The 26,606-nt window shown below is 48.2% G+C and overlaps 1 protein-coding gene across 1 annotated transcript; it reads right to left on the reverse strand.

Annotated features, from left to right (window-relative positions):
* Positions 1–202: 202 nt before the first annotated feature.
* SMYD5 (SMYD family member 5) lies at positions 203–26,211 on the reverse strand. The gene is made up of 13 exons (XM_081207205.1): positions 25,972–26,211; positions 23,067–23,175; positions 20,755–20,891; positions 17,680–17,801; positions 15,309–15,378; positions 12,389–12,493; positions 11,457–11,519; positions 10,312–10,382; positions 8,130–8,236; positions 6,918–6,974; positions 5,447–5,541; positions 2,806–2,876; positions 203–712 (listed from the first exon to the last, which is right to left on the reverse strand). Exons 1-13 carry the CDS (start codon positions 26,065–26,067, stop codon positions 562–564), a joined length of 1,254 nt encoding a protein of 417 aa, XP_081063331.1. The 5' UTR covers positions 26,068–26,211; the 3' UTR covers positions 203–561.
* Between the last annotated feature and the right edge of the window lie 395 nt (positions 26,212–26,606).

Genomic DNA, 26,606 nt, shown 5'->3' on the forward strand with positions numbered 1-26,606 from the left:
CTTCAGGTTAAGAACAGTTTCAGGTTAAGAACGGACCTCTGGAACTAATTAATTACTTAACCCGAGGTACCACTGTATAGTCCGGCCCCCGACAAGGTCTGAGGGACAGTGGACCAGCCCCCTGCTGAAAAAGTTTGCTGACGCCTGGGCAAGATCCTCTCCCTTATTCGCCTTTCCCACCACGTGAACACAAAAGCCGCTCTTTGCGTTGCAAATCGTTTTACTGTACCCAGGCAAGTGGAAAATGGTGGTCAAGGGGTTCCTTCAGCCTGTGCCCCTCTGCCCCACGGGCTTGGGGGGTGTTGGGGAACTGCCCCATGGCAATTGGCGGGGAAGATCCGGCCCTCTTTGGGGGGTTAACAGCTCTGATACAATGCAGAGAGGGGAGGTGTCAGTAAATGGGGCACATTTTCCCAAAGGGACAGACTCTTGGCATCGCGTCCTGGCGAAATCTCTGCCCTTCGCTCGGCTGCCGGCACTGGCCGCTCACGAGTCCAGGAATCTCCTTCCCAAGCCGATGTCGCCGCCTCCAGAGACAAACCCCCAGCCCAGCCCCCAGGGTCAAACGTCCGTCATCTCGTCCTCCAGTTCTGCGTCGTCCGGCTCCCCTTCGACTTCTTCCTCCTCCTCGTCTTCCTCTTCCGACGTCACGTCCGGGTCGTTGGCTTGAGCCAGGCACTTGGGACAGGAGCAAACAAACAGGTAGTTTTCCCTGGAAGGGGGCAGAGGAGGGGGGAAAAGGGGTGGGTGCTGGTTACGATGGTGACGATTTCAGTTTGTTATCCTCCCAACACATAATAATAATAATAATAATAATAATAATAATAATAATAATAATAATAATAATAAATTATTTATACAGTGGAGCCCCGCAAGACGAAATTAATTCGTTCCGCAATTTTTGCCGTCTAGCGAATTTTCCGTCTTGCGAAGCACGGTTTAAACGGCTTAACAAAGTCGCAAGACGTTTTCGTCTTGCGAAGCAAGCCCATAGGGAAATTCGTCTTGCGAGGCAAATCGTGGCCGAAAAAACCTTTCGTCTAGCGAGTTTTTTGTCTTGCGAGGCATTCGTCTTGCGAGGTACCACTGTACCCCGTCCTTCCCGGAACAAGCTTGTTTTCTCCTGCTCTGGAGGGTAATAATAAATAATAATATTTTTTTCTTTGTACCCCACCCTCCCCGGTTCAGAAAACCGGGCTCAGGGCGGTTAACAACAAATTTAAAACACTTAATTGATGCAACAAAAAAAAGCATAAAATGCAGTATAAAACGTGAATAACAAATTCAGAATTCAAAATCAATTTAGGGGGGAAATCCATCCAATAAACATTAGATGATCCCCAGGGCTAGCTGGCTAAATTAGTCCTATTTGGGCCAGCGAGGAGACCAGGGGGGAATTAGCTGTGGGATCCCAGAGCGGGTAATCGTCATTAAAAGGGGAGGGGGAGGGAAGGAAGGGGACTAAAAGATCAGGCTAAGTTCATATTGAAAGCCAGGTGGAATAGCTGTCTTAGAGGCCCGACGGAAGGAAGTTAAATCCTGCAGGGCCCTGGTCTCATGGGACAGAGCATTCCACTAGGTCGGAGCCATCACTGAGAAGGCCCTGTCCCTGGTGGAGGATAATCTGACTTCCTTAGGGCCCGGGACCTCTAAACTATGGTTATTCATGGATCTTAAGGTCCTCTGTGGGGCAGACCAGGAGAGGCGGTCCCGTAGATACGAGGGCCCTAAGGAATCTTTAAAATACATTTTCACCTATATTTGAAATTGCCCCCCATTATTATTATTTTAATAAGAATAATATTTATACCCCGCCCATCTGGCTGAGTTTCCCCAGCCACGCTGGGGACGCCAATCAAGTGTTAAAAACAATACAGCATTAAATATTAAAAACTTCCCTAAACAGGGCTGCCTTCAGATGTCTTTTAAAAAGAAGATAGCTGCTTATTTCTTTCACATCTGAAGGGAAGGCATTCCACAGGGCGGGCGCCACTACCGAGAAGGCCCTCTGTCTGGTTTCCTATAACATCGCTTCTCGCAGTGAGGGAACCGCCAGAAGGCCCTCGGCGCTGGACCTCAGTGTCCGGGCTGAATGATGGGGGTGGAGACGCCTTTCAGGTATACAGGACCGAGGCCGTTTAGGGCTTTTACTGTGATTTTATTGGTGTTAGCCGCCCTGAGCGTGAGCCTGGCTCTGGCTGGGTATAAATAAAATTTATTATTGTTATTATTATTATTATTAGTAGTAGTAGTATTTTGTGACTGTGTGGAACACAGTTCAGCTACTGATTGATTGTGTGACTGCAGTACACTGTTTACTGCTTTCGTTTTATTGATCAATGGTCTCGTCAAGACAGTAAAATTCATGTTAAATTGCTGTTTTAGGAGTTGTTTTTAATAGTCTGGAACAGATTAATCCATTTTGCATTACTTTCTATGGGAAAGCGCGCCTTGGTTTTGGAACGCTTTGGTTTTGGAAGGGACTTCCGGAACGGATTAAGTTTGAGAACCAAGGTGCCACTGTATTCAGAAGCATTGTTGCCACCAGCCGTAGCCATCAAAAGCTCCCTCCTTCCTCCATCAATCTGCCTCATCCTCTTTGGAAGCCACGCAATCACTGCTTCTTGTGGCAGAGAGTTCCACAGTCTAAGACGGATTTTCCTTGCATCTGCCCTGAATCTTCCAACGTTCAGATTCACAAGGATTCCTTGATGGGGAGGTATGCCTCTTGCTCCCCCCTGCCCCGGGCCTCTCCTAATATTATGTTGGCATCCGCTGGCATCAAACTTTGCTGCCCAGGCTTACCGGAGGGTCTTGTTGCGGCTGTGGCGGCTTCGCTCCCTTTGGCAACAGTCCAAGTAGCTGATGCAGATCTCCTATTCGGGAATAAGGAATGGCACACATTGAAGGCAAACATTGACCCAAACAGAGCGGCATGCCCAACTTTTCTTTTTAAACCTCTGTGTATATTCCTCTACCTATTTTCTTTTTAATTTCTATGTTTAAAAAAGAGCTTGCTACTTGATGTTTATCTTTGTAGGTTATTTCATCGTCGTTCTATCCAGCTTTAAATTAAAAACAAACAAACAAACAAACATATACTGTGTTTTTCCATGTATAAGAGTATATTTTTTCCCAAATTTTTAAAGTTTAAATTTGGTGGTCATCTTATACACGGAATGATGCAATTATTTATTTCTCAATTTGGGGCTCAAAAAATAGGGTTCGTCTTATATACGGAAAAATACGGTGTTTATTTATAATAAAACGAAACATAGTTACAGATGCCAGATTAAATAAAAGCAGAAGGGAATATCTAGAACTGAGCGCATAGGAACGAATTCCCATACCAAGATAATTTCATATCGCATGGTTCCAAGTAGCACAAATGGATTTGCGTTATGCTGTGCCTTATTGCTCCTGTACATAATAAAAATTATATTATAAAAATAATATTCTGTTTTGTTATTGTTATAGTTTGGTGGTTTCCCTTTTTATTTGTGTTTTTATCTTCTGAACCGTCCTGAGGTCATTTGATGAAGAGCGGTATGTAAAACTAGTAAAAATTAATAATTTTTAAAAACACGATAAAGGCGTTCTCTTGGATTGGATTCTTACAAATACTGTAATAGGTTAAGATCTGGTGAAGTAGAATAACAACTTTGTAAAATATACAGTTTGGGTTTTTTTCCTCTCTCCCCTTTATTTTCCCTTCTACATGGGTTCTGTTTCCCTTTTCCTTCTTATTTACGTCTCACCATGTTTAGTGCACATATAATTCTGTACGTTTGAATTTTCAATAAAAATGTTAAATAATAATAATAAAAAAAACAACGATAATGGCATCTTCTTGCTCTCTGGTTCTCAACATACTTAACCATAAGCTTAGACATGCATATTTTGTCCCAGATTTCCGTTACCCATTCCTAACTTTGGGACACGTCCCAGCCCAGGAGATGCCCAATTTTTTGCAACAGGGCTCAAAAACTCAGGGCCCTCTCACCTCCTGCAGGATGGTACATTTAGGAGACTGAGACACCGGCCTGCCTACCCGATTCTGGCTTAAAATCACAGAATTGTAGAGTTGGAAGGGACCCCCCCCCCTCCAGGGTCATCCAGTACAACCCTCTGCCACACAGGAATCTTTTGCCCATCACGGGCTTCGAACCCATGGCCGATTGCAGTGGGTTGGACTAGATGACCCTCGGGGTCCCTTATGGAACTCATTCTCTCTTTCTCTCGCTCTTACTTAACAACCAGTCCAAGGCCCTTCAGCTTCCTCCTTGTCAGGTGTGCGTGCAGGAGCCAGGCCCTGTGACCAGTAGGGCTTCGCAGGACTGGGGCCTTCCTAAGTTTGTTCTGGAGAGGCAAGGCGCGGCCGCCCAGGTGAGGCCGATTGGTAACTCAAAGCACCGGGTGGCAAGAGCCAGGAAGGGATATAAGGTCAGAATTCCCTTTGGCTCTTTGCCACAGCAACACGCTTCCTGCCTTGCTGCGTTTGGCTTCTCGCTTCTCGACCCTCGGACCCCTGATTTCGTGACTCCTCGCTTCTCGACCCTCGGACCCCTGACTTCATGACTTCTCGCTTCTCGACCCTCGGACCCTTGACTTCATGACTTCTCGCTTCTCGACCCTCGGACCCTTGACTTCGTGACTCCTCGCTTCTCGACCCTCGGACCCTTGACTTTGTGACTCCTTGCTTCTTGATCCTCGGACCCCTGACTTTGTGACTCCTTGCTTCTTGATCCTCGGACCCCTGACTTCGTGACTCCTCGCTTCTCGACCCTCGGACCCTTGACTTTGTGACTCCTTGCTTCTTGATCCTCGGACCCCTGACTTTGTGACTCCTTGCTTCTTGATCCTCGGACCCCTGACTTCGTGACTCCTCGCTTCTCGACCCTCGGACCCTTGACTTTGTGACTCCTCGCTTCTCGACCCTCGGACCCCTGACTTCGTGACTCCTCGCTTCTCGACCCTCGGACCCTTGACTTTGTGACTCCTTGCTTCTTGATCCTCGGACCCCTGACTTTGTGACTCCTTGCTTCTTGATCCTCGGACCCCTGACTTTGTGACTCCTTGCTTCTTGATCCTCGGACCCCTGACTTTGTGACTCCTTGCTTCCTGACCCTCGGACCCCTGACTTCGTGACTCCCTGCTTCCTGACCCTCAGACCCCTGACTTCATGACTCCTTGCTTCCAGACCCTCGGACCCCTGGCCACTCGTTCCTGCTCCCTCCCCACCATCTTGCCCCCGGTCCCGACGTCCTCCGCTAGGACTTCGATTGCCCGTAGACCAGACCGTGACACTCCTCCTCCTTAAGTTTCAGCTTCCCGTTGCAGAACTCATCCGGGAAGAAGAGGAGGCTGCATGTCCTCTAGCGCCACCTAGTGTTGGTCTCCTGGACCCCTGCCCTGCCGGTTTCTGAAGGGCCTCCAGGGCTCTCACCTCTCCCGGCCTGATATCCTCCAAGGCCGTCAGGTGCAGGAGGAAATTGTTATCCGGGAACGAGGTTTCGGCATTGGGGATGCAGCTGTGGTTACCTGAGGAAGGAGGCAAACAGAGCAGCCATGAGCTTCAAGGAACAATTTCCTGTGTGATATACCGTATTTTTCGCTCTGTAACACGCACCTGACCATAACACGCACATCGTTTTTAGAGGAGGAAAACAAGGGGGGGGGGAATTCTGAATGAAACAGTGGATGTATCATTTTTGTGCTTCATGCTGTGGCCAGACATGTGATCCAATGGTGAATTTGGGGTGACCCAATGCAAAAATCCTGAGAATCTCTGTGGATCTGTGCTTTGTAACGTTTTTGCACCATTGTGGCCCCAGGCAACAATGGGTGCGTGATTTTTTTGGTGCAGGCTGTAGCCATGGACATGCTATGTGATCTGATGGTGAATTTGGGGTGACCCAATGCAAAGATCCTGAGGATCCATGTGGATCCATGCTTTGTAACCACGTTTTAAGTGGGGAGGGAAGGAAAAACACAGAAGGGACAAGGAGCATGAGAGGGGTGTGCAGAGAAGCAGCTGGCTAAGAATGCAGGAGAGGGGTTTAACGGGAGGGAGGAAAGGAAGGCAAAAGTTTCCCCCCACCCACCCAAGCCAGCCCTCAACTCTCTCTCTCCCCCCCCCCTTCCTCTCCCACCTGCATGTTTTCCAGCTGCCTGCGAGTCCCTAGAATGCTTCCCTGGACGCAGCAGCAGCACCGGAGCACGGAGAGGAATTAGAAGGAAGGACGCAATCCTTTCCTTTCCCCTCTGCTTGCCTGGAGGGCAGGGGGTTTCCCTGCTCTTTGTTCCGTTTGAGCAAACACAGCAACGAAACAGAAGAGGGTGGGCAGTAAGACCCTGAGGCAGAATGCAGGAAAGCAGCAGCTTCCTCTTTTCAGGTTTCCCTTCTCCGTGACGCGCGATCTGATTTTTGCCCCTGCACTCGCGCCAGTCGGCTCCAGGGACCACACATTCACTCAATAACACGCACAGACATTTCCCCTTACTTTTTAGGAGAAAAAATCTGCGTGTTATAGAGAGAAAAATACGGTATATATTTTTTGAAATATGAGAGCCATCTTCAAATATCTCAAGGGCTGCCACGTGGAGAATGGAGCAAGCTACTTTTCTCCGGCTCCGGAGGGTAGTACTCGAACCCGTGGCTTCATGTTACAAGAAAGGAGATTCCGACTCCAGGATGAAATTTCTGTTGTTCAACAGGCGAATGTTGTCCCTCAGGAGGTTGCAGACTCTCCTTCCTTGGAGGTTTTTAAGCAGATGTCAGATGGCCATCTGTCATTGATGCTTCAGATGAGAATCCTGCCCTGCAGGGGGTTGGACTAGATGACCCTCGTGTTCCCTTCCCACTTGACGATTCTATAAAAAGTGTTTGGGCAGATTATTCCTCCCCTGATACTTACAGCAACTCTGCAGCATGTAGAGGCCAGACCCTTCGCAATTCAGAAACTCCCCTGTCTCTAAATCAAAGAGGGAGGAAAGAAGATATGAGAGGCAATTTCCGTCTCTTAATAATCCCCCTTTCCCAAAGAGAATCCTAAATGCAGGAATCAGGCACAGTAAGACCCTCACATGAGCCATGATATAGACCATCCTAGGAGGTTTTTAAGCAGAGGTTGGATGGCCGTCTGTCAGGGATGCTTGAGTTGCGATTCCTGCACTGAAGGGGGTTGGACTAGATGACCCCGGGTGCCCCTTCCAACTCTAGGATTCTATCACTATACCTGAAGGAGCATCTCCACCCCCATCGTTCTGCCCGGACTGTTCCCTCGCTGCAAAAAGCGAAGTTGCAGAGAACCAGGCAGAGGGCCTTCTCGGTGGTGGCGCCCGCCCTGTGGAACGCCCTCCCATCAGATGTCAAAGAAATTAACAACTATCCGACTTTTAGAAGACATCTGAAGGCAAGGGAAGCTTTTAACATTTGAAGAATCACTGTATTTTAATATTCTGCTGGAAGCCGCCCAGAGTGGCTGGGGAAACCCATCCAGATGGGTGGGGTATAAATAATAATAAATTATCATCATCATCACATTTATACCCTGACTTTCCTCCCAGGGGCTCAAGGTGGTTTTCTTCCTCCCACCCGTCCCTGGACGACGTCAAGGTTCGATCCTGCTTCACCAGAGTGTTGGAGAAGATCAAGCACCCAGCCCATCAGGCAAAACAACAAATGGATCTTTGGCCTGATCCTGCAATGCCTGCTCTTCTGCTCTCCAAAGCAGAAAGGGCCTGGAGGTGAGCCATGCATGGACTCAACACAGTTCAGCATCCTTACCAGTTCCTCGGTGATGCCAGGCAGTGGCATAGCATGGGATGCCAGTGCCCGGGGCAAGACCACTATCAGATCCAGGAAGCGGCAGTGATGGTGGAGGGAGTTTATTATTTTTATTTATTTTGTGAAATTTTTACACTGCTTGTTTGTTTTTCTTTTGAAATTTTGCACATGCTTCCCAAATTTTGCACCCGGGACAACAGTCCCTCTGGCTCCCCTCATGCTATGCCACTGATGCCAGGCACATGACGACACCGCCACAACCAAGGGCGTTGGGCACCTCCCACCCATGAAGGCACGCCCCCCCCGTCGTTCCAAGGCCCCCAATTTCCCGTTCACTGACCTCTCTCTATGTCCTTGTACAGCTGGTTTATGAAGGCGTCCAACTGCTCTCGCTCCTGGGGGGGTAACTCCAAGGCGTCGCAGGCGTGGACCCACTGGCTCAAGGAGCTGGGTGGTGCCAGAGAGACAGAGAGATGGCATCAATTCCTTCCATTTATAGAGTCTTCCTCTCTGCGGAGGCTGGCAAGGAATTGCCTTCGGGGTGCCACCACCAAAAGCGCCCTCATTTCGCTGGGCCAGGGCACGCCACAAATCACACCTCCAACTCTGAGACGTCTAAAGGATTTGCGGCAATCCGTAGGACGCCTCCACTGAAAACAGGGGTAGCCAACACGGTGCCCCTACCCAGACGCTCTACAACTCCCATTGGTCCGGGTCAGCATGGCCAACGACCAGGGATTGTGGGAGTTGTGGTCCTAAGAGGGCACCACAATGGCAGTGCCTTAAAAGGTAGGCCAACACCGTTATACCCATTTTGCAGGCGGCAGCGAAGAGCGACTGAGGTGGAGGGCCAATGGTGACTTCACAGGGGCTAAAACGTGATTTCAACGGGGGAATATCCGAGCCACTGAGTTCCACTCACCCCAAGTTGGTGACTGTAGTGCCAACTGGTATTTTTCATATATATGCCGCCCAGCTGACTGGGCTGCCCCAGCTCAGCCTGTGAGTCAGTCTGCTAGCCAGTCGGTGTTACTTGTCCAACGTTACGTCTCGAACGGCTGAACTTATTTAGAGTAACAGAGACATTTTGTATGTATCTGTATCTGGAGAAGCCTACAAGCTGTATCTATCTATGTCCAGAACTGTTTTGCTGAGCCTTATCTTCTGCAGCAGCAAGCTATCTGAACCTTTCTCTACTTCCAGGTAAGACTGGTACCAGCAGCAACCTCCACTGCACAAGGATCTCACCTGAGATTCTCATTACTATCTCAGTACTGTCTACCAGGACTGGCAGGGACTCTCCAGGGTTCAGGCAAGGGGAAGGAACCGGGGACTTTCTCAATGAAAAGCGGGTGATCTGCCCTGGATCTACAGCCCTTCTGACTAGTTCCTCAGACCACAAAGTTAGGTCTGGCTTTTAGATAATTTATTACGGTCGGAGACCAGCTTATAAAACACACTCGGGCGTACACTCCCAGAAAGAAAACAAACAGCTAAAACAATGTATAACAATAAATTTAAATTTTATAAATGCGATAGGTAAAGGTAAAGGTAAAGGGACCCCTGACCATTAGGTCCAGTTGTGGCAGACTCTGGGGTTGCGGCGCTCATCTCGCTTTATTGGCCGAGGGAGCCGGCGTACAGCTTCCAGGTCATGTGACCAGCATGACTAAGCCGCTTCTGGCGAACCAGAGCAGCGCACGAAAACGCCGTTTACCTTCCCACCGGAGCGGTACCTATTTATCCACTTGCACTTTGACATGCTTTCAAACTGCTAGGTTGGCAGGAGCAGGGACCGAGCAACAGGAGTTCACCCCGTCGCAGGGATTCGAACCGCCGACCTTCTGATCGGCAAGTCCTAGGCTCTGTGGTTTAACCCACAGCGCCACCCGCGTCCCGTGATAAGCATATAGACACTTAAAACTTTAATATAGGCTACCGCAGAGAGATGACCCAGAGTCACCCATGAAACCGAGTTTGGGGATTTTCTTCACGAACTAGTTTGAGCCGGGGGACGGTCTGCGCCTACAGATCTGTACACAGAATCTGGCGACCATCCGGGTCGTCTTATGATCTTTGCCTAACAGAAGGACAAATTTTTGCTTTTCCGGGAGGTCAGTAAGCCTCACCAGCAGGGGATCAATGGTCTTACTACGTGCCTCTTCATAAAAGGGACATCTAAAGAGCAAGCGCTCTGGGCTTCCTATCTCCCCCAGTGAACAGGCGCAAAGTCTCTGAGCATATGGGACTTTTTTAAAGGCTCCTTCCAGGACCGGCGAGGGAAGAGCCGAGCTTCTGGCGAGTGTAAAGGCCCTTCTAGCATTTTTGGATACGAGAAAGAAGAGATATGCTGCTGATGCGGCTATATATCTCCCAATTTCTCCAATTTTATAGTCGGGGCACCTTGAGCAGTCCTGTTGTCTCTCGGTGTCTATGAAGTTGATGTATTCCACTAAGTCCTAATTAACTCTCAGAGCACCCAGGGGAGTTCCTGGGGGAGGCTAAAATCCACCTGAACTTACCTGGTTCCTATCCCCTGTCCGTTGGTGCCGACGAGGGCAAACAGCGACCGGAAACCTTCCGGGGAGAACCACTGCCAGGAGGAGATAGCAAAGAGAAGAGATAAATGGTGGTGGTAAACAGCATCCCTGCCCCAGATGCTGAGATAGCGGGGCCCACCTTCTCTCGGTCCCGCCACCTTCACAGGGACACTTGGTGGGGACGCAGGACAGGGCCTTCTCAGTGGCTGCCCTCAGACAACTTTGAAACTCCCTGCCTATTGGGGTTGAATCCTGACAAAACAGAAGTACTGTTTTTGGAGGACAGGGGGCAGACAGGTGTGGGGGACTCCCTGGTCCTGATTGGGGTAACTGTGCCCCCGAAGGACCAGCTGTGCAGCCTGGGGGTCATTTTGGACTCGCAGCTGTCCATGGAGGGACAGGTCAATTCTGTATCCAAGGCAGCTATTTATCAGCTCCATCTGGTACGCAGGCTGAGACCCTATCTGCCTGCGGACTGCCTCGCCAGAGTGGTGCATGCTCTGGTTATCTCCCGCTTGGATTACTGCAATGCGCTCTACGTGGGGCTACCTTTGAAGGTGACCCGGAAACTACAACTAATCCAGAATGCGGCAGCTAGACTGGTGACTGGGACTGGCCGCCGGGACCACATAACACCGGTCCTGAGAGATCTGCATTGGCTCCCAGTATGTTTCCAAGCACAATTCAAAGTGTTGGGGCTGACCTTTAAAGCCCTAAACGGCCTCAGTCCAGTATACCCGAAGGAGCGTCTCCACTCCATAGTTCAGCCCGGACACTGAGGTCCAGCTCCGAGGGCCTTCTGGTGGTTCCCTTGCTGCGAGAAGTGACGTTACAGGGAACCAGGCAGAAGGCCTTCTCGGTCGTGGTGCCTGCCCTGTGGAACGCCTTCCCTTCAGTTGCGAAGGAAATAAGCAGCTATCTTATCTTTAAAAGACATCTGAAGGCAGCCCTGTACAGGGAAGTTTTTAATGTTTGATGCTTTTAACACTGTATTGGGAGCCACCCAGAGTGGCTGGGGAAACTCAGACAGATCCAGAAACCTTCCCAAAGGGCATCTATTCCAGCCCCCGCTAAAGGAGAAAACTGGAGCGTGGAACTGCTCCCAGCTACAAAAATTCTGGCTTTACCCTGCTGAGATGGTCGTCGTAAAGGGCTTCGGTGAAAAGGACGCGCAGGACTTCCAGCTGGCCCTGGAGAGGTGGAGGAGAAGATCACAAGTCATTCAACGCTAGGAATAATGGAAACAAGTCCATGCTTGATTCTGTCCCTGCAACCTTCTCGAAGCTTCTGGCTGTTTTGAACTCCCATCAACTGCCAGCCCGTGAGATCCTGCCCACACATCTCTCTGGAGTCCTAACAGAAATGTGCTTTTACTGAAATGTGAGATAAGAACAGGATGAGGCCAGGAGCTCTGCATCCTGGGACCAACCAGATAATAATAATAAAATTAAAACAAAACTTTATTTATATCCCGCCCTCCCCAGCCGATGCTGGGCTCAGAGCGGCTAACAACAGTAAAATAATACAGTATTCTAAAATCAATTCATTACAAAATCAGTTCAATGCCTGCAGGAAACCCGCAAGCGGGATTCGAACACAAAACCCCCTCTCCCCTTCCTGTTGTTTCCAGCAACTGATATTCAGAAGCATCGCTGCCTCCGACGGCCGGGGCATATAGTCATTGTGGCTAGTGGCCATGAATAGCCCTCTGTTCCTCCATGGATTTGTCCAATCCTCTTTCAAAGCCATCCAGGTTTGGTGGCCAGCCTTGCCTCTGGTGGCAGGGAGTTCCGCAGGCTAATCACGTTGGGGGAATCAAGATAATGGAAACCGCAGGTTGGTTTCTACCGACCACTGCGCATGCACAGGGGAGGCAGGCGCAGGATTAAGATTACGACGCTTCCTTTGGGTCAAAGGAGACGGGCAGAAAGAAAGAACCCCAGAGTCACAGAACTGAATAGCTGGGACTCCCAAGGGTCATCTAGTCCAACCCCGCTGCAAATGAACGGCTCACCAGCCCGCAGAAGACCAACCCTTCTGTTATCACAGGGTTCCCAACCTTAAATTTATCCCCCAGGAGTTTGTGGACAATCTCCTCTTCCTCGTTGGCTGTTTTGCTGCAGAACTGAGCGAAGAGTTTGATCCACCAGTCTTTGTCCTTTGCCTGCAAGGAAACAAACAAACAAACAAAATAAAATGCGGCTTTTACTTCTCTTGTTGCAGGGAGCTTCTCAGGAACAATCGAGGCAAGAAGATGCTGAAAGACCTCTCCCCTTGGTCTATACAAGGAGTGGGGAAGCACCGTCCCGTGGGCTGCAGGGCTCTGGCATGCTCCCCCCTCCTCTCCCTCTCCCAGGCCCTCCACTCTGCTCTCCTTGCATGCGTCGGCCAGGCTGGGATAATAATAATAATAATAATAATAATAATAATAATAATAATAATAATAATACAGTGGTACCTCTGGCTAAGTACTTAATTCGTCCCAGAGGTCCATTCTTAACCTGAAACTGTTCTTAACCTGAAGCACCACTTTAGCTGAAGGAGCGTCTCCACCCCCATCGTTCTACCCGGACACTGAGGTCCAGCACCGAGGGCCTTCTGGCAGTTCCCTCACTGCGAGAAGCCAAGTTACAGGGAACCAGGCAGAGGGCCTTCTCGGTAGTGGCGCCTTCCCTGTGGAACACCCTCCCACCAGATGTCAAACAGAACAACAACTACCAGGCTTTTAGAAGACATCTGAAGGCAGCCCTGTTTCGGGAAGCTTTTAATGTTTGATATATTATAGTATTTTAATATTCTTTTGGAAGCCGCCCAGAGTGGCTGGGGAAGCCCAGCCAGATGGCCGGGGTATAAATAATAAATAATTATTATTATTATTATTATTATTATTATTATTATTATTATTATTATTATTATTATTATTAGCTAATGGGGCCTCCCACTGCCACCGCGCCGCTGGAGCACGATTTCTGTTCTCATCCTGAAGAAAATTCTTAACCCGAGTCTGTAACCTGAAGCGTATGTAACCCGAGGTACCACTGTAATAATAATTTTTTATTTATATCCCGCCCTCACCAGCCGAAGCCGGGCTCAGAGTGGCTAACAACAATAAAAGTAACACAGTTTACATAAAATCACAATCAATTAATTAAAATACATTCTAAACTCAATTCAGAATTGAATGGTAACCATTGGGCTGGAGTTCTGTGAGGATTACCAAAGGAGGGGGTCAGACTATGCCTTGGCCAAAGGCCTGGTGGAACAGCTCTGTCTTGCAGGCCCTGCGGAAAGATGTCAAGTCCCGCATGGCCCAGTCTCTTGTGACAGAGCATTCCACCACGTCGGGGCCAGTACGGAAAAGGCCCTGGCTCTGGTTGAGGACAGCCTAACCTCCCTGTGGCCAGGGATCTCCAAGATGTTTTTATCTGAAGACCGTAAGGTCCTCTGTGGGTGGATGCATCCCTGAACTGCAAGAATCACAGAATCTCAACACTGTAGACTTGGAAGAGACCCCCAGCGGTCTTCTATTCCAACCCCCTGAAACGCAGGAATGACGGCTCGTGTCTCCTGCTTGCCTGGGTGGAAGAGTGAGGGTCAATGTGTGTGCGCATCTCTCTGGTATTTGCTGGAATGCGGCCGGCCATACTAAGGCAGAAGTCACAACTCCGGCTCTGCCCACTATTGCCATGCGGCCCTCGGAAGCTCACCCAATGTGGCCCTTGGGAGCCAAAAAAAGTTCCCCCAGCCCAGACCTAGCCTTTCTTTAAAGCCAAATAATTTTCTTGTTTATATGCCGCTCAGATAACAGGGTTGCCCCAGCCACTCTGGGCAGCAGCCAACAAAATATTTAAAAAATTGTGTTGGATGACAGGTTGAGAGGAGTTCCCTACCAGGACAGACTTTGCTGGTGTGCCCTAGACACCGATTCCATAAAACATATTTTGTTGCATTGTGCAAAATATGAGCAAGCCAGGGCTGAACTGATATTACCCTTGCTGGTACCTTTCCTGGGAAATTCAGTGGCTCACTATTTCAGGTTCCTATTGGAAGACCGGACAAAGGCTAGAACATTGGCAGTGGCGAAGTTTTTATCGGTGGTTGCAAGAACCAATGCTTGTTTAACTTAGTGGTAGGCTGTCTGAATTGTGCATTGCTTTGTAACAATTTGTTGGGTCTCTGGACCGTAATACTGATTGATTATTTAGAAACACAATAGAACATCAGACCTTAAAAATTTCCTGGCACAGGCCTGCCTACAGGTGTCTTCTAAAAGTCAGAGAGTTGTTTATTTCTTTGACTTCTGATGGGAGGCCGTTCCACAGGGTGGGCGCCACCACCGAGAAGGCCCTCTGCCTGGTTCCCTGTAACCTCACTTCTCGCAGGGAGGGAACCGCCAGAAGGCCCTCAGAGCTGGACCTCAGTGTCCAGGCTGAACGATGGAGGTGGAGACACTGGACCATTTAGGGCTTTCAAGGTCAGCACCAACACTTTGAATTGTGCTCAGAAACATACTGGGAGCCAATGTAGGTCTTTCAAGACCGGTGTTATATGGTCTCAGCGGCTGCCCCCAGTCACCAGTCTAGCTGCCGCATTCTGGATTAGTTGTAGTTTCCGGGTCACCTTCAAAGGTAGCCCCACATAGAGCGCATTGCAGTAGTCCAAGGGGGAGATAACCAGAGCATGCACCACTCTGGCCAGACAGTCTGTGGGCAGCTAGGGCCTCAGCCCATGTACCAGATGGAGCTGGTAGACAGCTGCCCTGGACACAGAATTGACTCCCAGGCTGCACACCTGGTCCTTCAGGGGCACAGTTACCCCATTCAGGACAAGGGAGTCCTCCACACCCGCCCGCCTCCTGTCCCCCCAAAACAGTCCTTCTGTCTTGTCAGGGTTCAACCTCAATCTGATAGCCGCCATCCCTCCTCCAGACACTCACACAAGGCCACAGATCTTGGGGTACCACAAACCCCAACACAAACCTGCTTGACAGTTGCAACCATTCTGGCCATGAGCATGATGCTCGAAGTCTCAGGGGGGTAATGGATGTTCCTGGAATAGAAGTTAAGGGATTTCTTATTCACATAATCACAGACGAAACAGAGGGGGGAAGCAGAGTGCTCTAGCCCTAGCAGAATAATAATTAACTGGAGGTATTATTATTATTATTATTAGCTCCCCCCCCCCCGCTATTCAGCCAAAACCGGCTCCAACAGCATCTTGTAAATATCTGCAAAGTCCTTGACCTTTGAATTTTCTCCTCTCTGCTTTTATTCTGTGCATTTTCTTTTGTAATATATATATATATTTTAAAAAAAAGAAAATTGCATACTGCCCCTCACCTGTAGATTTCAGAATACAAGATAATGCAAAATGCATAATAAAAACAGCACAAACCAATAAACCCTCCTCCTCCCCACCCCAAAGCAGCTTTCAGTTGCAATGGCAAAAAGCAGCCGAACAAACAATAGGGTTTAATAATAATAATAATAATAATAATAATAATAATAATAATAGAGTTATTTAAGCTGCCTGGCCCACCTTTCAGGGGTGTTGTATCAGCCGATTTGCTGCCTCAGCCGAGAAGGCTAGAGGCTAAGAGCACATGACCCCCAAGGTATTTTGGAGGATTCTAAAAGGCGAAGACTATATTTTGTTTTCAGATGCTACATGTACAGTTGTGGGTTTTTCAGGAATAATAATTGTTCTTTAAAACCCTGGTGCCCCATTCATCCAGGCAACGGGGGCACACCTTTCCAGTCAACCAAAAGGCTTCTAAACTGGCTAATCTAAGCAACTAAGCCCTGCAGCCTGATGGTTTAAAAATCCCCCTCTTTTATACCCCCAAGTCCTCTCTGCTGCGGACAGAAAAAGTCTCTTTATTATTATTTATTAAATCTGCATAGACCTGCATAGACCTGGACTGATGGACTCAAGGGCATCCTGATCAAATTTGCAGATGACACCAAACTGGGAGGGGTGGCTAACACCCCAGAGGACAGGATCACACTTCAAAACGACCTTGACAGATTAGAGAACTGGGCCAAAACAAACAAGATGAATTTTAACAGGGAGAAATGTAAAGTATTGCACTTGGGCAAAAAAACTGAGAGGCACAAATACAAGATGGGGGACACCTGGCTTGAGAGCAGTACATGTGAAAAGGATCTAGGAGTCTTGGTTGACCACAAACTTGACATAAGCCAACAGAGTGACGCGGCAGCTAAAAAAGCCAATGCAATTCTGGGCTGCATCAATAGGAGTATAGCATCTAGATCAAGGGAAGTAATAGTGCCACTGTATTCTGCTCTGGTCAGACCTCACCTGGAGGTCTGTGTCCAGTTCTGGGCACCACAGTTCAAGAAGGACAATGACAAACTGGAACGTGTCCAGAGGAGGGCAACCAAAATGGTCAAAGGCCTGGAAACGATGCCTTATGAGGAATGGCTAAGGGAGCTGGGCATGTTTAGCCTGGAGAAGAGGAGGTTAAGGGGTGATATGATAGCCATGTTCAAATATATAAAAGGATGTCACATAGAGGAGGGAGAAAGGTTGTTTTCTGCTGCTCCAGAGAAGCGGACACGGAGCAATGGATCCAAACTACAAGAAAGAAGATTCCACCTAAACATTAGGAAGAACTTCCTGACAGTAAGAGCTGTTCGACAGTGGAATTTGCTGCCAAGGAGTGTGGTGGAGTCTCCTTCTTTGGAGGTCTTTAAGCACAGGCTTGACAACCATATGTCAGGAGTGCTCTGATGATGTTTCCTGCTTGGCAGGGGGTTGGACTCGATGGCCCTTGTGGTCTCTTCCAACTCTATGATTCTATGATTCTATGCCAAGAAAAATAAAGAACTTATTTATGTATGCTACAAACAGCGGCAAGAGTCTTGCTAGCACAAGGATGGAAGAATGAGGAAAGCCAAAGAACAGTGGCAAGAAAAACTGATGAGCTATGCGGAATTGGGTAAATTGACATACAAATTGCGTGACCAGGACAATTGTGACTTCAAGGAAGAATGGGACAAAATGATCTGGACTCATTGGCTGGTTTTGATGAAACATCCACAAATTTATCGGCTGAACATATGATAGACAAGGCAAAGAACAATATGTGTAAAGAAATCAGAGAGGGGAGCTGAGGGAAGTCCTAGGTTGGGGGGAGAGGGAGGGATGGGGGGAGAAATAATATGATTGATTATTTGGACTGATAATTTGTTATGTTGAAATTGTTTAATAAAAATATTTATATATTTAAAAAATCTGCATAGCCGCCCTTCATCCGTACGTCTCAGGGCGGTTTGCGACATCAGAACACGAGGTTAAAAAACCCCCTCAAAAATGAGAAATAAATACCTCCAGGCCTCCTGCAGTTTGCTGAGCGGGTGGTTGGGGTCCTGCCTGGACGGCCCCAGGCACAAAACCTGGTGATACTGTTCCCAGGCAAGCTGACGGCACTCTGCGCTGCAATAAGCCACCTAAGGAGTAAAATCAGCAAAAAATTATAAAAAGCATCCAAATCTCTGCTGGAAGTGCACGAAAGAGGTGGGGACATTATACCATATGTGGTGGGGGTGTAAGGTGGTAAGACAATTTTGGAATGAGATACATGAGGAGATCAAAAAGATCCTCAGGAGCTCTATTTCAAAAAACACACACACAAAAACAGAGTCATTGAGTTTATTGACAAAAGGAATATATTTTTGTATATAACCGCAGCCGCAAGAATACTTACGGCAAAATACTGGAAAACAGAAAAGTACCACAAATGACAGAATGTCAAGTTAAGATTTGTGAGTTTGCCGAGATGGCAAAAATACAGAACAACAAACCCCTGTGTTGCAAACCTAACACTACAAACAATACAAGCAACATGCAGACCAGTATACTAGATAGCACTGTAATTCTTATTGCATAATATACATGATTTAGTGCAACAAAAACAAACTGTGAGCACTTGTAAATTCTCTAATATGTTTGAAATCAATTGAACACACGTCTGTCAATCTTTGAAAGTCCACAGAAATATAATAAGTCTATGATTGAAACAAAGTAATAGATGCTATCCCAGGGGTCTGCAACCTTTAAGACAAAAAGAGCCACTTGGACCCGTTTCCGAAGAAAAAACAACAACTGGGAGCCGCAAAACCATTGCGACATTTAAAACAAATATATCTCCGGAGCCACGATCTGACAGCGGGCGGGAAGGTGACGTCGGGACGGTGCGTGACTAACGCACGCACCGCCCCCATGCAACGTCACAGCCAGTACAGCGCCCGCCACAGTGGGGAGTGTTGGGGCGCACAATGCGCCTCCTCCCCTCGCTAGTATCCGCCCCGGAGCCACAGCAAAGGTGTAAAAGAGCCACATGCGGCTCCGGAGCTGCGGGTTGCAGACCCCTGTGCTATCCTGTGGGCTAAGCGGTAAAACTTTTTTTAGGTGTTCATGGGGCCAAAGTAGTAGGTGAATAACAAACTAAGGAACTTTAAAATGAAAAAACAAATTTCAGATTTTTCATCAGTCAGACTAAAGTTGTTGTATACTTAATTTGGTGTCCCTGTAACTTGTTATACATCGGCTCCACCACTCATGCGGTTGGAGTAAGGATAGGGGAAGCTCCTCTGGTTGAGCATTTTATATCACAGAATCATTCTGATAGGGATTTACTGTTCACAGTATTGTGGTTGAATCAGAAAACCATCAACCAAAGACAAGATCATGAAAAACGGCTATGACAGAAAGAATCTCAATTCATTTTTATGTTTAAGAGCATTCACCCTGAAGGGCTCAATTCTGAACTGGATTTAAATTGCTTTATTTGATGTTTTTCTATTGTTGTTATATTGCTTTGTACCTTTAAATTGAATTACTGCAATCAGTCTCCCTGTAATGAACGCCACCTGGGAATGGTTACTTATGCTTCAGGTATCATGCAACTGGTAGCAGTGGTTACAGGACCACATGGCCACTGCTCCTTGTGCATTTTTCTAATCTATGGGGTATGTACCTTTGTTCTTCTTATTGTAGTTGTAGCATATGGATTGTAATGTGTGAAGTTTATATAGTTTTCTTTTTTTATATATATATACATTTTTATTAAAGTTTCACAAATTTTAAACAAACACAAAAACACAAAAAAACACAACACAAATAACAAGTATAGTTTCAGATCCTTATTTTCTTAACATCTTTCCCTGACTTCCCCACACCTCCCCTTCTTGTATTCCAATTCCAATAGTTAGCTCAGCAAGTTCTTGTCCCCAGCTTTTACCTTATTATTATTGTACTTAATTCATCTTAATTAGCCAATTTTAACTTATTGACCTCAATTTAAACAACCATACTCATTCTTTACACCCTTTTCTAAGGTCGACCCAAATTTCTATAGTTTTCATGTACACAGGTCACTGTTTCATATTTGAATTCTCTTGTAGTTGTGCTGAAGAAGATTCCAGCGAAACAGTCAGATTATCCGGGATCACTGTCCTACGTTGTTCTTCATTTACTACTTCGGCACCATGAACACCTAAAAAGTTTTACCGCTTAGCCCACAGGATAGCATCTACTCCTTTGTTTCACCCATAGCCTTATTATGCTTCTGTGGACTTTCAAAGATTGACAGATGTGTGTTCAATTGATTTCAAACATATTAGAGAATTTACAAGTGCACACAGTTTGCTTTTGTTACTAAATCAAGTATATTATGCAATAAGATTACAGTGCTATCTGGTCTACGTGTTGCTTGTACTTGTTGAGATGGCAAAAATGGCTGCAGCAATCAGGGGCTGCTCCAATCAAAAATTCTATACAGAATGGGAATGCATAGGGGAATATATGCAGAAATATGGTGTTAAAGCAGAACTCTTAATAGGCAATTATTAAGCGTGTAAGGACAAAATAAGTAATTATAATTTATCAGTTTTCATGTTACTCTATTTCATCAAAGCAACTAGAAAAAAAATTATGATGGGAAGATCTCACACAGGTAAAGGGAAGCAGTGGGGAGGAGGGGAAGGTGAGGCTGAATTCAGGAAATAAAATAATATACGGGACAGCAAAGGATATAATAGATTCTTATAGAATAGTAATATATCGTAACCAGAATAGAAGTTTAAAAGGGGAAGTGAATGTACTTTTAGTATTTTCATTATTGTAATAGTTATTATTATTTCTTATCGGTATTAGGCAATGTTAATTTAGGCTGCTTTGTTTTGCTGTCTGTATAATTTATTTTAATCCAATAAAAAAAGAAGAAAAATAAATAAAGAGGAGGATATAAGAATAAGCCACCTAAGGAGCAATAGGAGGCGAAGCACAGCTGTCATCGAAGGGGACTCCTCCTGCTTTGGCACAGCCCTTCGGCAGCCGGGGAAAGGCGACAGAGATTCCCAGGCTGTGCGAGGGGACGCGATCCGCCTGCCTCCTACTTACTTGGCAAGCGGGGCAGTGTTGATGGAGCTCCTTCCGAATGCTGCACTGCTCCGGGTGAGGAAGGGCTTGGGGTTTCCCCAGCAGCCTCTGCGCATTCTCTTCCGCTGTCTCCAGCGCTCGCAAGCAATGGTCGCAGGCTGGAGGGGAGATGGGGGTAAGAAAAGAGCCATGAAGGAAAGCAAGTGCTGGGAATGTAAAACATTTTTTCCTTTCCTTTTTTTTTATTTAAAGAATTTTTATTGCAAAGTAAATAAGGTGGATTCTCGGGTTGCAAATCAGCAGCCCCGACCCGCCTTGATCCAGCTGCCTGCAGAGATCTTCTGTTAGGGCGACCAGAGCCGCCTCGGTCCCATGACCGGAGCGGAAGCAGGATTGGAATGGATCCCGCACAGCTTAAATTCGCAACCTTACAAAAATCGGCTTTTACGATATCGCTGTTGAAACACATACAGTAAAACGGAGCCCCCCCAAAAAAGTTTTATTGCCGATTTGCGAGCTTGAGACTGTTCATTTGCCATTTGCGGGTGTGAGCACCTGTGGAATTGTAGCAACTGAATAGCGATTTGCGATTTTAGCAACTACAGTGGTACCTCAGGTTGCATACGCTTCAGGTTACAGACTCCGCTAACCCAGAAACAGTGCTTCAGGTTAAGAACTTTGCTTCAGGATGAGAACAGAAATCGTGCTCCGGTGGCGTGGCAGCAGCAGGAGGCGCTAACCCAGAAATAGTGCTTCAGGTTAAGAACTTTGCTTCAGGATGAGAACAGAAATCGGGCTCCAGCGGCACAGCAGCAGCAGGAGGCCCCATGAACTAAAGTGGTGCTTCAGGTTAAGAACAGTTTCAGGTTAATAATGGACCTCCGGAACGAATTAAGTACTTAACCTGAGGTACCGCTGTATATGGTAACTTTTGTGGGCTTGCAAGACAAAAGGCTTAAATTGGCGCGGAGTTACAATTCTACCAACCACAGCGATTTTCAGCCTGTAACCCAATTTTAAGGGAGCGGCTTATATTCGGGGATTGTCTTTTTTGTCTTGAATTTTAAAGGTGTGGCTTATTGGCAGCTGCGGCTTATATTCAGGCCAATACGGTAATACCTATATTTATACAGGTATGTACTGAGGCGATCCATTAAAAAAAGCAAGTGTACCAAAAGGAATTATGTCGAAAAGAAGAAGAAAAAATTGGGGGGGGGGGTGCGCCAAATTTTGTCCTTGCTCAGGGCACCAGATAACCAAAGGTATGCAACGTATACAACACAGGATACAGAAGTCCTTACAGTATCTTAGGTTATCCTAAATTACCCCTGCATTGCAGAGGCTAGACTAGATGAGTATCCAAGCTGCAGCTCTAGAGGACTTCTCTGCGCACACGGGAATTTCCTCTTTCTCCCCTGCCCTCTTCAGCCCCTCAGCTGCACACCCTCAGAATCAGCAGTGTGGGGTCGGTGGATCCTCTGGAGCAGATTCTGGGGGTACACAGTGGGAGGAGATGATATGCAAATCCCGTGGAACCCCCTTCTGGCACAACGTGGGATATACAGTGGTACCACGGGTGACAGACGCTTCAGGTTACAGACTCCGCTAACCCAGAAATAGTACCTCGGGTTAAGAACTTTGCTTCAGGATGAGAACAGAAATTGTGCTCCGGCGGCAGCAGGAGGCCCCATTAGCTAAAGTGGTGCTTCAGGTTAAGAACAGTTTCAGGTTAAGAACGGACCTCTGGAACGAATTAATTACCGTATTTTTTGCTCCATAACACTCACTTTTTTCCTCCTAGAAAGTAAGGGGAAATGTCTGTGCGTGTTATGGAGCGAATGCCTACGGATGGCGGGGGGATCTGCGGCAGTCGTGAGCAGAGGATCCATGGTTCCCTTTCCTTCCTTCCTCCGTGGCTCGCTTTGAAACAGCAAAGCGGGAGAAGAGCCGCTTAGTGGGGAGAAGAGAGGGACAGAGAGCCTGGTTACAAAGCACGGATCCATATGGATCCTCAGGATTTTTGCATTGGGCTACCCCAAACTCACCGTCAGATCACATGTCTGTGGCCACAGCATGAACCACAAAAATCATACATCCACTGTTTCGTTTAGAATATTTTTTTTCTTGTTTTCCTCCTCTAAAAACTATGTGCGTGTTATGGTCAGGTGCGTGTTATAGAGCGAAAAATACGGTACTTAACCCGAGGTACCACTGTAGTCCAATTTCTAGATAACAGACACACACACAGATATATGCACACACCCCAATGCACACGTTGTATTCAACAATGCAATGTCTTCTCCCCAAATGGAGTAGAGTGTCGGTTTGCTCACCTCTATATTTATACAGGGCATTCCAGAGGAACTGGGCAGACACCACCGGCTTCTCAACGAAAATTGTTTCCCCCTTCTTGATGTTTCTGGTGGCGAAGAGTCCTTTGCCCTTTTAACATCGACAGAACAAAAGATAATACAGTCATACCTCGGGTTACAGACGCTTCGGGTTGTGCACCGCGCCAAGCCCAGAAGTACCGGAATGGTTATTTCCGGGTTTCGGCACTTGCACATGCGCAGAAGCGCTAAATCGTGCTTTGCACATGTGCAGAAGTACCAAATTGTGACCCACGCGTGCACAGACTCGTAGGTTGTGAATGTGCCTCCCGCACGGATCACGTTCACAACCCAAGCATCCACTGTAGTAGTAGTAGTAGTAGTAATAATAATAATAATAATTAATAATAATAAGCTTGATTTGGAGACAGGAGGGCAGCGGGAAGGAGGAAGAGAAGCAAAACATGGAACCAGCGGTTGCCTGGTCGGCTGGGGCGAGCTAAGAAACAGCTCCAGGCGACCAGGTACAGACAAGGAGCTTGGATTCCTTGCTGAGGCCAGCTCCTCTTCAAAGAGGTTCAAGCACATACTCAGTTACGACATCAGCTGGGTGGAGACGAATGGCCGCCCTACCGTACCCCGACGAGTCGTGAAAATAATCCGTAACACACACTGGCAGCCCAAGGATGAGAGCACTAGGGGCAAAAGGGCACACCAGGTTAAATGGGCACCTGCCCCAATTTGGTCTGATCCAGATTATCTGGGCTTGCTATTAGCGGTCTTCACCCAGTGGACGCCAGTTGTGCCCCAACAGCAGAAGCTAATTGTGGTCAACACAATACACATTTCTCCCTCTGGGATAGCTCAGTCTGTAGAGCATGAGACTCTTAATTTCAGGGTCATGGATTCGAATCCCACGTTGGGCAAGGATTCATGCATTGGAGGGGGTTGGACTAAATGACCCCCGGGATCCCTTCCAACTCAACTGTTCAGTTATTCTAATGGGCTGTGTGCCCACTTGTGATTCCTTGCAAACAGCATTCAGAGGTGCACAGCCCCCACATTGCCATGGCGGCTACTGGCCACAGTTAGCCTCTTATCTTCTTCCATGATTTGGTCTATTCCTCTTTTAAAGACATTCAGGTTAGTCGCTACCATAAAGGAGGCAGGCCTCTCCTCACAGCAACTTGGCAGAGTAGGAATAATAATAATAATAATAATAATAATAATAATAATAATAATCCGTATTTTTCGCTATATAAGACGCACCAGACCACAAGACGCACCTAGTTTATGGAGGAGGAAAACAAGAAAAAAAAATATTCTGAATCTCAGAAGCCAGAACAGCAAGAGGGATCGCTGCGCAGTGAAAGCAGCAATCCCTCTTGCTGTTCTGGCTTCTGGGATAGCTGCGCAGCCTGCATTCGCTCCATAAGACGCACACACGTTTCCCCTTACTTTCTAGGAGGGAAAAAGTGAGTCCTATAGAGCAAAAAATAGGGTAATTTATTATTTATACCTCGTCCATCTGGCTGGGTTTCTCCAGCCACTCTGGGCGGCTTCCAACATAATATTAAAATACAATAACCTATTAAACATTAAAAGCTTCCCTCAACAGGGCTGCCTTCAGATGTCTTCTAAAAGTCTGGTCGTTATTTTCTCTTTGACATCTGATGGGAGGGCGTTCCACAGGGCAGGTGCCACCACCGAGAAGGCCCTCTGCCTGGTTCCCTGTAACTTGGCTTCTCACAGGGAGGGAAACACCAGAAGGCCCTCAGAGCTGGACCTTAGCGTCTGGGCTGAACGATGGGGGTGGAGACACTCCTTCAGGTATCCTGGGTGGAGGCCATTTAGGGCTTTCAAGATCAGCACCAACACTCTGAATTGCACTCGGAAATGTACTGGGAGACCAGTGTTATATGTTATATCCGCCTATGGGCCCTATGCCTTCCAGGGGCCCTGCGGGAATGGATCAAAATAATGTGGATTTGTTTCGTGCAATAAAATTGGTTTATTAAAATCCCCGTTTGGCAAAATCAAAAACATATTAGGAGGTAATCCACGAGGGGTCTCTGCAACAGAGTCCTGCAACTTGATCCGGCCACAAGGGGCCCACCTAGGCCAGCACCCTGAGCTCACAGTGACCAACCAGTTGCCCATTGCAGAGAGCCAGCAAACAGGATTCGGGTGCAAGAGCCCTCTGTCCTCCTGTGGCTTCCAGAAACCGGGATCCCACGGCCCCATCCTGGCTAGGAGCCCAGCAGAGATCAATTTGCCCCGTCCGAATCAAAAGCCAAGGAAAAAGCCTTGCCAAAGCCCCTCCCGCCCCAGCCCAGCATCCTGTCCCCAACCAGGCGCCCACGATGCTCCCAACAAGCAGGAACCCAGCTCTCCCCGCTTGCCAGCGCTTACTCGGGAGCAAGTCCCGCCGATTTCACTGGAGGCTCCCTCCCACCTTTGGGCAAGCTGGCACCATCGCCAGATCGGAAAGCGATCCAACGCCCCACCCCAGGATGGCAGTCTCTCAGCTGATGTGGCGGCGGCCCGGGCGTGGTTGCGCGTGGGGAAACCCGGCCGGATCCGGCCCCGGGAGCCCGCATCTCTGCAGATACCCCGCCCTGCGCATCTTTGCTCCGAAGCCGGCCCCGCCGCCCGGCAGGCCGGCATCCTGACACCCCCGATCCGCGCGCAACGGAGGCCACTTTGCGCCCTGGGCGCATTGGATGGTTTGGTCCCTTGCAAGTGCGCACAGCAGCCAGTCGCTGCAGCCTTGCGTTTCCCCGCAGGATCTGGCAGCGGGGAGAGGGACGGAGGAGATCGCCTTCCCTGCAGCAGAGGAGGATCCACTGGATCCGCAGCAGGAGGAGGTGCGGGGGGGGGAATCAGGGAGCGGCTCCCTCTTGCTCACCTTGACGTTGCTGATGAATCGCACCTCCAGGGCGCGGCGGGCTTGGCCGGCGGGGTCCATACAAAAGGAGAACGTGTCACTCATGGGAGCCGCCATCTTGGCCCAACTCTGACCCTGCCCGCCAGGAGGAGGAGGAGGAGCAAGAAATGCAATTGCAATCGCGGGAGGGAGGGATCGCAGCTCGGTTTGCCCGTCGGGATTTCAGCTTTGCGTTCCCGTTGCGTTGCTGGCCTGCAAAGGAGCGCCAGGCGGCGCCCGGGTTTGGTTCCCCGCAACAACAACCCTGCGAGGTAGGGGAGGCCGGGAGGCTGATGCTGCCGGGCCCGAGGCCCCGCCCAGAGAAAGCTGCCTGCAAAAGTGACATGTAGGCTGTCAGAATCCACCCCGCCGCGTGGGAAGCCCTTGCAGACAACCGCAGTGCTTCATCCTTAAATGCGCAGCCCTCCATTGTCTCCCGATCCATAGCTGCTGTTGCAGGAATTTATGTATAGGTTGGGGGGGGGGTTGCCCCTCCAGCAGATATCATGCACATGCAGCCCACTACCAAAATCAGCACAATCACTTTTGTGACTCTTTTGATTTGTCCCCACAAAACACTTCATCACAGTTTCTTCCTATCTATTCAAAGGGCCTCT

This window comes from Podarcis bocagei (assembly GCF_964188305.1).
Source record: "Podarcis bocagei genome assembly, chromosome: 9".
NCBI classification, from domain to species: domain Eukaryota; kingdom Metazoa; phylum Chordata; class Lepidosauria; order Squamata; family Lacertidae; genus Podarcis; species Podarcis bocagei.

Coding starts and splice junctions, on each gene's coding strand:
- SMYD5 (XM_081207205.1), bottom strand. CDS start 26,067: ATGGCGGCTCCCATGAGTGACACGTTCTCCTTTTGTATGGACCCCGCC. Junction 17,802..20,754: donor AACACTGCCCCGCTTGCCAA/GTAAGTAGGAGG, acceptor TTTACTCCTTAG/GTGGCTTATTGCAGCGCAGA. Junction 8,237..10,311: donor GGACAGGGGATAGGAACCAG/GTAAGTTCAGGT, acceptor GGCACCACCCAG/CTCCTTGAGCCAGTGGGTCC.